The sequence below is a fragment of the Tribolium madens genome, unplaced genomic scaffold, assembly GCF_015345945.1.
Source record: "Tribolium madens isolate multiple individuals breed KSU strain unplaced genomic scaffold, Tmad_KSU_1.1 Scaffold_19;HRSCAF=116;Tcas5.2_LG9, whole genome shotgun sequence".
Taxonomy (NCBI): Eukaryota; Metazoa; Arthropoda; class Insecta; order Coleoptera; family Tenebrionidae; genus Tribolium; species Tribolium madens.
Genome location: NW_025400983.1, coordinates 10,161,043 through 10,171,161, shown reverse-complemented (window position 1 = coordinate 10,171,161; position 10,119 = coordinate 10,161,043). Strand labels below are relative to the sequence as shown.

General features: G+C 30.0%; 1 protein-coding gene across 4 annotated transcripts; it reads right to left on the bottom strand.

Annotated features, from left to right (window-relative positions):
- Positions 1-7,223: 7,223 nt before the first annotated feature.
- LOC123015437 (cytochrome P450 4d2-like) lies at positions 7,224-9,524 on the bottom strand. 4 transcript variants are annotated; one of them, XM_044415160.1, is made up of 8 exons: positions 9,136-9,524; positions 8,886-9,086; positions 8,648-8,833; positions 8,200-8,600; positions 8,083-8,151; positions 7,860-8,031; positions 7,632-7,805; positions 7,224-7,394 (listed from the first exon to the last, which is right to left on the bottom strand). In XM_044415160.1, exons 1-8 carry the CDS (start codon positions 9,326-9,328, stop codon positions 7,234-7,236), a joined length of 1,557 nt encoding a protein of 518 aa, XP_044271095.1. In that variant the 5' UTR covers positions 9,329-9,524; the 3' UTR covers positions 7,224-7,233. The 4 variants fall into 4 exon arrangements, with proteins under 4 accessions (XP_044271095.1, XP_044271097.1, XP_044271096.1 ...); XM_044415162.1 differs by having other exon boundaries at positions 8,648-8,758; XM_044415161.1 differs by having other exon boundaries at positions 8,886-9,077.
- Positions 9,525-10,119: the final 595 nt, after the last annotated feature.

The following is a 10,119-nucleotide window of genomic DNA, read 5'->3' as shown; positions in this document are numbered from 1 at the left end:
AATATTAAAAAAAATACATCCTCTTTCATTGTATGTAGCTCACTTGCACAGTGCAGTGTTTTTGAATAGATGTTTGTTTATAGGAAACTTTTGTGTTAAAATTGCATACTGTGTCACTTGTTTAAATTTTGTAACAATAAAAATAGGACATCCTATATATAAAAGTATAATATACTTCAAAATTAAAGTTGTTTCAACTGCCACAGCGCCACCTATTTGCAGCGAGCTTAAAGCTTGACTTTTTGAAAGTTATACTTTGCGACATCTGTTCATCAGCAACTAAAATACTTAAAACTCAAAAGAGAATTCTTGAAAATTGTTAAATTCTTCTTTATCTATTATTATTTAATTTTACAATAATTTTAAACTTAATAAAATATTATCCTTACAAAATATTATTTATTAACATTTTTTTTTAATGTTTGTTGTTATATTTAGATGACAGAATTCTACAAAGCTTACATTGAAGGTAAAATCTATTTTGACACAGAGGGTACTCATAAAAGTTTAAGGTATAAAAAACATATCATTTCATTTGCTTGATTTTATTGCTTACTTTAGATTTTACAACTACAACAATCATAACTTTCATACAAAATAAAAAAAAATATTTAAAAAATTAGGAATAAATTGTATAATTGGCACTGAAATTGTTTCACCTAAAGTGTGTTAGAAATTTTGAGGGTTGAAAGGATCGGTCTTTGAATCCTGTAATTTTTTCAGCTAGTTCTCGTGAGATGGCGTTACAATCCACATTTTCGTTCATGTTCTATGATCAATCTGAAACTAATAAAATCAGTAAATTTACTGCTTTATTTATTTACAAACACATAAACCTCCTTTTACGTTATAAACAAATTACCACTAGCAAATTGCGCTTTTTACATTAAACTTTTACACAGAATTTTATTTCGGTCATCACAAAACTTTTCAAAACTCAATGAATAAAATCATCGTTGCGGTAATTGAAGTGGAAACTGAAACTGGCTGTTCGGAAAAAAAAATAAAGTAGAATCTCGACACGTCCAGTCTGGTCATCGACGAAACTTCTCTGACTTCGTTACAATTTAACAACACATTCAGCTCCTCTTCTCGTTAGCCGCACTAACAAAAGCGAAACTTAATAAAACAAGTAGCGAGCTTTTAGAAAATAAAACTTTTGAGACTTGTTGGTCTTTACTAGAGTTTTTAGCAGGTCTCCGAGGACCGGAATATTGTTTGTGTACGAACCACTCAATCAAAGTATGATCAAATCAAAATTTATGTACGAGGTGAGGGTAGCGACCAAGAAGGGTGCGAAAAAGGTGAAATAACTAAAAGCGATTTGTACCCAAATCACAGTTTTGTTATTAAATGCTTATTGCCACACTGCTTTTACTTTTATTTATTTTTGAAATATTTTAAACGTGTTTATAGGGAAAAATGGTTGGAAAAAGGCGAGTGAGTCCACCTTGTCGGTGTGGCCTCATCGTCTGATAAAATGGTCAACCAAGCATCAAACCCTTATAGAATGTCCCATGAGGCCATCCCTATTACGAGCATTAACGCCGTCTGTTAGGCACATCTGTTAATTTTTGCACCCCCGACTTATCGAGGCTTTACCACGATTTCATTCCAGCAATTTTCCATCCCTGTGAATAGCCATCTCAATTACTTTTAACCGAAAATACATTTTGATACTCCTAATTAAAGTGTATACGAGTGTTGTGACAGAGCCGTTATTGACTTTGAATGTTTTTCTTCGATTCTTTGCATTATTCAGGAAGAATTGACAGTTTCAAATTAAGATACAGATCAGCGGATGTGATATAGAAATATAAAAAGAGGCGATAGGTTGTCAGCGAGTTGTGTTCGAAGCGAATCCTCGAGGGAAATATACCTCGCGTTCAGGAGGTGCGAAGATACAAACCGGTGTGAAATATTAGCCAACTTTTCGTATGGGCGAGCGATGTCATTTATTTTATGCAAATACGTATCAAAAGTTTGTCATTTTATTATTTCGTGATGTGTTTATTCGATCCTGGAGCGGTTTGATACTTGCACGCGAAAATTTACGCGGTTGCTATAAAGGAGAGTTTTTTTAGTTTGCAAAACTCCAACTAGAAGTCGTTTAAAATGTAAACAAAAATACTGATTTTGTTTTGTTAATTTAAGTGCCGCTCTGTAGGTACTACTTCCCTATAATTAATAATATATACAGGCTGTTCGGTCCAAGTCACACCGGCCAATAACACCTAAACTTACTTTTTTTTCAAAAACTATATTTTCAAATAATACTATTCAATCCTCGCTTTCTTAGTAAATGAATCAATTTTTTTTGGCACATCCGGTGTATCCGGAAATGCTACCAAATTTAGTTTTTCAAATGAAACACCTATGTTTTTTTGCTCGAAACAATAATAATTGACATGAAAAATACGGTAAACCACTATTTATTACATTTTACTTTACATAATGCACTCAGAAAACAATTTAGGTTTTTGAATTTTATTGCAAATTTTGCAACGTAGGCGGATTTTACTTGTCAAGGTATTCATGCAAAAAGCAATATGCTTGGATACCGTTTAATTGTTAGTTTGACAAAGTCTAATTTGTCCAATAAATCTTATTGAGATCTTTAATAATGGATGATATAAATTACGACGATTTGGTAGATCAGCTTGAAGTGTTTTTTAAGTCCAATAAAAATAGAGCGGAAGCTGAAAGACAGTATAGAGAAAAATACTCAAATAAAGTTTACCCAAATCGTTGGAAATTTTGTCAAATTGAAAAACAACTGAGACGAATAGGATCGCTTCTTAAAAATAAAAAACCTGTGGTTCTTTGTGAAGAACAAGAAAATAGAAATCTGAATATTATCAGTCGAATTAAATCCAATCCAATCCAATCCATAAGAGAACTCGCTCATCAACTGACAAATTAGATTTGTCAAACCAACAATTTAACTGTATCCAAGCATTTTTTTTATTCAGACCTTTCCTTTAAAATTAAAAATCAGGCTACGCGACCAATTTCCTTATAAAATTCTAAGATTTTAGATGTTCTGTCATTGTATTGTATACGCAAAATGTAATAAATAGTGGTTTACAGTATTTTTCATGTCAATTATTATTGTTTGGAGGAAAAAAAACATAGGTGTTCCATTTGAAAAACTAAATTTGGTAGCATTTCCGGCAACACCGGATGTGCTAAAAAAATTTGAAACATTTATTAAGAAAGCCAAGAATGAATATTATTACTTAAATAATTACTTTTTGAAAAAAAGAAGTAAGTTTAGGTGTTATCTGAAGGGGCGACTTGGACCGAACGCCCCTGTATATAAATTACCTATAAATTACGATATACAGTATGTCCGCGGATTGAGTTTACAAGAAGAAAAAAATTTTCAAATTTGATTTTATGCCAAAACTGCAAAGGAAAAACTTTTTGTGCTTTACCTGAAACGAGCAAATCTGTAAGTAAAACTTCATTATTCTAACTCAATAGAAAGAGAAGTTCATTTTTCACTTGATTTTGAACTCTGCTTTTTAAGTCATATCACATTGGCGTTTGTATTATTTTGACAATGATGTCATTTTAAGAAATGAATTTACACAAATATAGTTATTTATTGTAAGAGTGTGTTAGGTAGCGTTTTATCCACGCAAGAATGTTTAACCGCGAGAACGTCAGTTCGAGTTTATTCCAAACTTAATTAAAAATTAAACTGACATTTAAACGTCACGCCAAATGTGCTTTCGGTTAAACGTAGTAAGCTGTTACGCGGAGCGCTGGTTACTAACTTTACACACTAGTGGATAAAGTGCTACTTTATATTATAAGCATCTAAAGTGTGGAATAAGTCTCTTTATAGAGTGATTGTGGATAAAATAATAAAAATGTTTGTGAAAAACATAATTTTAATAAATAATAACTCAAAGAAACAGCTTTAAGATAAAAACCAAAGTCATTTAAAAAAAAACTATCATTATTTGATTAATAAATTAATTGTTAAAGTAACATATAGTTGTCAAATAAATAAAACCGCCAGTGTGTTAGGACTTGAAAAGCAGAGAAAAATTATTAAGTCGAAAATCAAGAGGAAAAATTAACTTTTCTTTTCACTGAATCAGAATAATAAAGTTTTAAGTACAAATTTACTCGTTTTAGGTGAAGCAAAAAATGTTTTTCCTTTGCAGTTTTGGCGTAAAATTAAAGATAAAAAATTTTTTCCTCTTGTAAACTCAAACCGGAGACATACTGTATTTTATAGAAGAGCGGTCTATTTTAGTTTATTAAATTCTCGCTTTTTAACGGGTAGCTTGACTTTACACTACGACCTCGATTTTTAAACTGTCTATGCAACTTTTGTTGTCTTACATAACACTTGCTTTTACATAATTTTTTTTTTTTGAGTGGACTTAAATGTTGTGATCCAAATCTAAACTCAGTACTCTTCTTCCTGTCATTATATTCTTATTGTTATATGATATTGAAGGAAAACAATTTTGTATTTATTTTTTACATACCGACTTACCTCAAACATTCGATTATTATTGCTCCACTGTCATATGTGACGAGAGAAATTTTGCAATAAATGTTTTTTTTTTGTTATTTTTTAATTAGGTATACTATTTTTTAGGCACAGTGGTTTGTACGTTTCTAATTTATTTGTTTTTGACAGCGATTTTGTAATAGAAATCATATGAAAAAAAAATTATTATTATTAATTATGTAATTAGTGAAAAAAATAACTACTTTTGAGGTAATAAGTATTTACGTATACTTTGACAAATATTTGCTGAAATGATAAATAACATACGCGTAAATTATAGGTATGGATAATCCCTTGCTCCAGTGATATCATCAAAAGACATCGATTCTTACATTTGAAAATATTTATGTTGTAATTTGATTTGATTTTGTTTCAAAACAAAAATTGTGTCAGATTTTTGTGACACATGTTAAAAAAATACGTTTGTTTGTTTTGAAAATAATAATAATAACGAAAACATTTTTTTTTAATTTTCATTTGTATAATTTTTCAATTAAAATTATGGTTTTTTATAATAATAATTTAGTTTTGATAATTTACAAGCAAATTGCCATAAATACAGGGTGTTACGTTTTTATTCTTATAAATTTAAACAGGTGATAGAATATTTAATTTTAAGATAAAAGTTTCCTATAAACATGTAGGTATCAAAAAATATTAAATAAGGGAGCTACATCCCTTAAAAGAAGTACATCTTTTAATGGATTTTTTCCAATATTTCAGCAACTATTGTAGATAAAATTACAGAATTTGGTACAACTGATAACCTTTATACCCCAAACGAATTCAAAGATAAAATGTCAAAATTTTTACTCAGGGACGTCTTAAACTGGGTAGGTTCAGGGTAAAAAGTACCCTAACTGTTTTGGCTGTTGGTTCTTGCAAGTTGCAGCTACAAAATTTCTAAATTTTATAGTTTTTCACAAAAAGAGATCTCTTGCGTTATTTCGATACAATTACCGTTTTTGAGTAAAATCAGTTTACATTATGTGGTACAGACCATTATAAAGAGAATAAAAATTAAAAGTTAAATTCGTCTTACCCTTTAAGACGCCAGTGATTAAAAATTTTGCCAACTGATCTTTGAATTCGTTCAGCTGTTTAATGGTTATCAGCTGTATCAATTTTTGTAATTTTATTCATTCTGAAATAGTAGGAAAACCTCACTAAAAACGTATCTCTTTCAGGGGGTCTAGCTCGCTTACATAACATTTTTTGATACATGTTCATAGGAAACTTTTATCTTAAAATTGTATATTCCATAACTTGTTTAAATTTGTAACAATTAAAACGGAACAACCTGTATGTTTAAAATGCAACACTATTTTAATTTAGTTTCAACTATGCTAAATGCTAATTAGGGCAACAAACGTGAAAATATTATTAAAAACATGATTTATTAATTATAGCTTAAAATATGGAATCTGTTATTTTTGAATAACAAAAACTGATATGAATTAATTAACAATATTAATGTTAATTTGGTAAACAGTATGTTTGTACAAGATCAATTAGATAAAATTACTTACGAAGCTACAAGATATAATATGCTTTGACATCAATTCCGATATCAATTAAATTATAAAATTGAATTAAACAATGAGTTTAATTTTTTATAAGTCAAAGCAAATACGTAGATTTTATATTTAGCTAACTTTTTAATTTTCTGTTTAAGCCAATATTGTTTAAATAAATATTGTGTTTTTCAGAATACAAATTTCATTTTGTACTTGTACTTTATTTAATGCCAAATTGTATAAGATTTGTTTTTTTTTATATAAAATAAATAATTGTTATCCGAGCTTTGTGTTGTGTTAATCAAGTTTATGTGCTTATTAGTCATCATCACTACTCTACACTATTCATCATTACTCATCACTCATCAGGCTTATCTTTTAAAAATTAAATTAATACTTTATAACATTATTTTTTTATAATTTTCTTTAAGATAATTAATAAAAAAGTTTAATTTTTGTTTTGTAGCTCATTTAATTGATTAAGAAATTAGTAGTAACAAATTATAGGATAGGACACTGTGTCAATTTTAAAACTTGCAAACGGCAATATCTGAATATCTCTCAACTTAAAAAGTTATTGAGAATCACTCGAAACTGTTTTGGTGGTGCCTAGGGGAATCAAAATGACATGGTAAGTGACGCACCTCCACCCACCTTTGAATATAATAAAAAAAATCAAAATTTAAAGTCTCCTTTTTGAATAACTGGAATAACGGTTTTACTAAATAGGCTGTAGTGAAAAGTGCTTCTTATTAGCTTTACAACGATGTATCACAAGGGACGTGCCATTTAAAATTTTCAACTTGGTGTGTCTGTGGCTTCAAGGATGGGTACTTACCATGTCATTTTGATTCGCCCTAAAAACCACCCAAAACGGTTTTGAGTGATTCTCAATAACTTTTTCAGTTCTAGAAATATTGCCGATTGCAAGTTTTAAAATTGATACCCTGTGACCCTGTATATCTATGAATCGGTGTTTTCACAAAAAAATATGACGCATATCTAAATTCGGCTTAATTTTAATAAACATTAGTTATTTAATTGTTATAAAGAGGTTTGCAATGAGGAGGGCCTCTGGCCAAAGGGCTCAGAGACCATAAACTTCAAATAAAGAAAATAAATAGTAGAATGACAATTTTTTACTTTTTTTATTATTAAATGTAATACAGTTAACCAAATTAATTAATTTCTACTGTTTAAAGCTATTTTTACACCGTTTTCAGATTTCAGAACCGATTCAGCAGTCAACTGTATCGTGTGTGTAGGAGTTGCTGGTTGTAATTCAAAATTCCTCAGCATTTTTGAAATAGTACTTTTCATTTCCAAAATTGCAAACTTTTGTCCTGCGAATCCATAAATTTGCAACAGTTTAATTTTTTAAATAAGTATTAATAATTAATAATGTTAGTGTTTTTCTTTTGTTTTTCCTCTTTTGTCAAATGTATTTCACTATTACTCAAAACTATTTAATTTAATATACCTATTAATGTCAAAGCGACGTAGGTGGGAAATAGTTTTGAGAAATAGTGAAATACATTTGACAAGAAAGGAAAACCAAAAAAAAACACTGTAATACTAACCAATGCAGTTTCGTGGTCCAGCACTGAACGGAATGTAAGCATATGGCAATTTTCCATCTACAATTTCAAACCTGTTGGGGTCAAATTTTTCCGGATCTTTAAAATATTTTGGATCTCGGTGTATTCCATAAGCAAAAATGTTAATGGTTACTCCTTCGGGTATAAAGATATTTTCTGCAATTTAATCAAGTTATTTGCTGTGAAAATAAAACCACAAAAACTTTATACCGTATTGTACGGGTTCTGAAGTTTTTCTAGCAAAAATGGGAACTGGTGGATACAATCGTAAAGTTTCTTTTATGACAAGTTCTAAGTATTTCATATTTTGTAGATCTGAATATGTAACTGAAGGATTTTTGTTGTCACCGAAAAGAGCTATTTGCTCTTCATATGCATTTGCCTTCAATATAGAACAAAATATTAAAAATATTAAATATTATTAAAATCATACTTGAACGTCAGCATTATTTGCTAAACAATAAAACGCAAAACTAATTGCCGAAGCAGTGGTATCATGGCCCTAAAAATATTAATGCAGGACTTGTATTTTACTGATTTTTTGACATACTTCGAACATGAAAGTATCAACTTCTTCCCGTATTTCCTCCTGAGTTAGAGGCCTACCATCAACAGTGGCTTGCAATAACAAATCTAAAAATGCCTTTTTCTTTCTTCCAAACAATGTTTCATTGTTGTCAGCTTTAGAATTTGCATTTGTTACAGTAATTGCTTTAGTTTTGTTTTGCAGTTTTTGACGCCTCTTACTTATTACGCTGTTAGTTTGATTGTGTAATATGTTCAAAGATTTGTTTTGTATGTAGTAATTTTTAGTAAGAGGAAATGTAACATCATTCATTTCCAAAATATGAAATGGTCTCTCCATTGTTACTTTGCACATAGCTTTAACACTCCTAACATAATCTGAATTGTCATCAAACTGAGCGTTTATTGATATACCCATTGCACTTTCTACAAAATAATGTTAAATTTTTTTTTATAAAAGAAACATTTTTTACCACAAATGATATCGAGTGTACATAAATTAACAAAGGGATATATATCAATACTTTTTTTGCCAACTTCTTTTTGCAACTTTTGTATAAATCTGTTACCTCCAGACTCAAAAACTTCAATAAATTGTTTTAAAATTTGGAAATGAAAAGCTGGTGTTATAATTTTTCGATGCTTTTTCCACTTTGTACCTTAAATACCTAATTTGAAGAAAAATTAATATCTCACGAAAAACGTACCTACCACCACTGGTCAGTAAACCAGTTCCCAACCAAGGTCGTAAATAAAGATAATCTTCAGACTTATTTAAAATTTTCTTACTACTTAAAACACATTTCAGGATCTTGTAATCAGAGGCTACTATAAGTTTTCGTACTGGTCCTAAATGTATCTTATATAAGCCATTGAATTGCATGGAATATTTGTGCAATACACCTAAAATGTCTTAAAAAAATTATGATAATTTGTTTTGTTTATTGTTTAGTGTATTTACCTTTTGTTGCACCAACTTCAAGAACATTCCCAAAAAAAAATAATGGACGTGGTCCTGGAATAGTCGTGTAATAGTCATTATTTTTTCGTACTAAACGTATAAACCAAATTAAAAAAACTAGTGTCGTTATCGCGAAAACTACTAGTGCTAGCGCTTCCATCCCGTGTACTTGTTGAAAAAATACTGATAGCATTTATCAAATCAATGCTAATTGTAAACAATAACATTTTGTGAATGAAGTTGTTTTTATTTTTTTTTGGTACACGCTCCGCAAAATGATACTTTAGCGAACTCATTTGAGTCCGCAAAATGCTATTTTAGCGGCCTAGTACTTTTTGTCCATTTTAGCGGACTGAAAGGTAACTTAGCAACACATTAGAAACATGATTTTATTGCAAAATTAACAATAAATTTACATTGAGAAATGGAAATGAAAATTACAGTTTTTGGCATTTTTAAACTATTTTCAGAAAAAGAAAGACCTTTTTCAGTTAGGTTTTTCAGATTTGAAGTGATGGATTTGTTTGAAGATTCTACTGACGTCGATGTTGATGCAACCACGTCAACAGAATTCGCCACAGATGAAATTGATGCACCTGATTCTTTTTGTCCCATGATCAAAGCTGCCACTTTCTTCACTGCAGGATGCAAACTCCGTAGTGCATACCTTTTCGTCCAGATAGGCCAACATCACATCTTCATTCACGAGAGTCACGCCATTTGCCTGCTTCCAATCACGAAACGAAGCATATTCTTTTTTATACTGGGCTTTAGACTTCGCCGGAAGCAAATCCGAAACAATTATTTTTGCTTTTTCGGAAATGAACGCCGAAACTTCACACATTTTCAACACAACCGTTTTTTCGATAAACAACTGGTTGCCATAATAACGTCATGACACCTACTACGTTTTCACACAGTTTCCACATTTTACGATTCAGAATTCAAATAATTCACATTTTCAGAAGACATTTTGCAGAGCTG

Excerpts from the sequence above, each read along its gene's own strand:
- LOC123015437 (XM_044415160.1), bottom strand. The coding sequence starts at position 9,328 with ATGCTATCAGTATTTTTTCAACAAGTACACGGGATGGAAGCGCTAGCA. Across the intron at positions 7,806-7,859 it reads TTCAGAACCCGTACAATACG|AAAATATCTTTATACCCGAA; the intron begins GTATAAAGTTTT and ends ATTAAATTGCAG. Across the intron at positions 7,395-7,631 it reads TGGACCACGAAACTGCATTG|GACAAAAGTTTGCAATTTTG; the intron begins GTTAGTATTACA and ends ATGGATTCGCAG.